Genomic DNA, 1,442 nt, shown 5'->3' with positions numbered 1-1,442 from the left:
TCGTCGCCGCGCATGATCTCTCCCGTAAGATTGACTCCTCAATTACTTAGTTATGGTTTTAGATGCGTGGTCAACGGTTGTGGCCCGGCTTGGGTCCCTCGAGGACCGGGTGAGCCGGGTGGAGGCGGACCTTGCGGCGGTGAGAGGAGAGCTCACCGGTGTGAGAGGAGAGCTCACCGCCGTGAGGGAGGAGTCCCGGCGGAGGGACGACCGCCTGGACGACCGCCTCACCCGGATGGGCGGTCAAATTTCCGAGGTGATCGCACTCCTCACCCGGCAAAACAACCACAACAATAATAGTTAATTAGCAACAGAAGGCGGAGGGAAGACCTTGTGAGTTGTGACCAAGATATGTATAAAATTTTTCTTTGAGGTCGTTACGCCCCTGGGCGGAATCCGGATCACCACGACGATATCTCCTGGTTGTAGGTCGGTGGATGGGTCTTCCTCTAACAGCCGGTCTCTGGGGAGAGACTCGGCCATTCGCTCTCGGAGCACCTGTTGTTGCACTTGCTTGCGTTCTTGTTCCGAGCTCAGCGGGGTCATGTCCTGCATTTTGTCCAGGATGGGGAGTTTGCCGAAGACTGCCTCGTACGAGGACGTGTTTATCGCGGAGTGGGGCGTTACGTTGTGCGGGCGAGTGGCTGCATCTACCGTTAGTTCTATGTCTCTGATGCTTTCTTGCCGTGGGGCCTTGAGTACGTTGTGTAGTTCTTGGTGAGAGACTTCGTTGATGCCTTTTGCTTGCGGTCGGTACTGCGCGGCGGTCAGGTGCTTACATCCTAGCTGGTACGTTGCCTTGGCGCGGAAGGTTTTTCGGAAGCTGTTGCCGTTGTCCGTCAGTACCATTCCCGGGGGCCCGAACGGGACTACCCAGTGCCGATAGAAGGTCCTGAAGGTCTGCATGGCATCCAACGTTGAAATGATTTTGGCCATCATATATCGGGTCGCGTGGTCTATGATGACGAGGATATACCAGTCGGCGCCTCCCGCGTGTATTGACCCTCTTGCGCGTCTTGCCGGCTCCCAGGTGGCCGCTCGGACCGAAGTGGAATGCGATGACCAGCCGTGTGCGCAACTGGCGGAACGTAGGTCTTCTTTGTCCTGATGGATCCACCACAGGCTGTTGTAGTGGAGACCTCGCAGGTTTGGGTTCCCCTTCTCGGCATATGCTTTGACGAAGTCTTCCTTTGTCGGGGGTGCAGGGAGGTTGAGCAGTCGGGGTGCCCACACAGCTGCGATCTTCAGTGATATCCGGTCCAATAGTGCGTCGTCTCCTTCGTCGTCGCCGGCGCATCTACTGAGCCAGTCGGCTATGTTGTTGGACTCGCCGGACATGAATTCGATGGTGAAGTCGCTTAGTGCGAGTGCCCATCTGAAGACCTTGCCCTTGTCCACGCTGGTGACGTAGGTTGTTGTGGTCTGTCCTGACCGTGAAGTGC

General features: G+C 56.9%; 1 protein-coding gene across 1 annotated transcript; it reads right to left on the bottom strand.

The window, feature by feature from the left end:
• Positions 1–300: 300 nt before the first annotated feature.
• Positions 301–1,338, bottom strand: GNI_128060 (integrase core domain protein; the record flags this gene model as incomplete). The annotated part of the gene is made up of 1 exon (XM_011133762.1): positions 301–1,338. One exon carries the CDS (start codon positions 1,336–1,338, stop codon positions 301–303), a length of 1,038 nt encoding a protein of 345 aa, XP_011132064.1.
• Between the last annotated feature and the right edge of the window lie 104 nt (positions 1,339–1,442).

Source organism: Gregarina niphandrodes (genome assembly GCF_000223845.1).
Source record: "Gregarina niphandrodes unplaced genomic scaffold scaffold00032, whole genome shotgun sequence".
NCBI lineage: Eukaryota > Apicomplexa > Conoidasida > Eugregarinorida > Gregarinidae > Gregarina > Gregarina niphandrodes.
The sequence above is the reverse complement of the archived record's forward strand: the minus strand, read 5'-3'. Positions and strand labels throughout refer to the sequence as shown.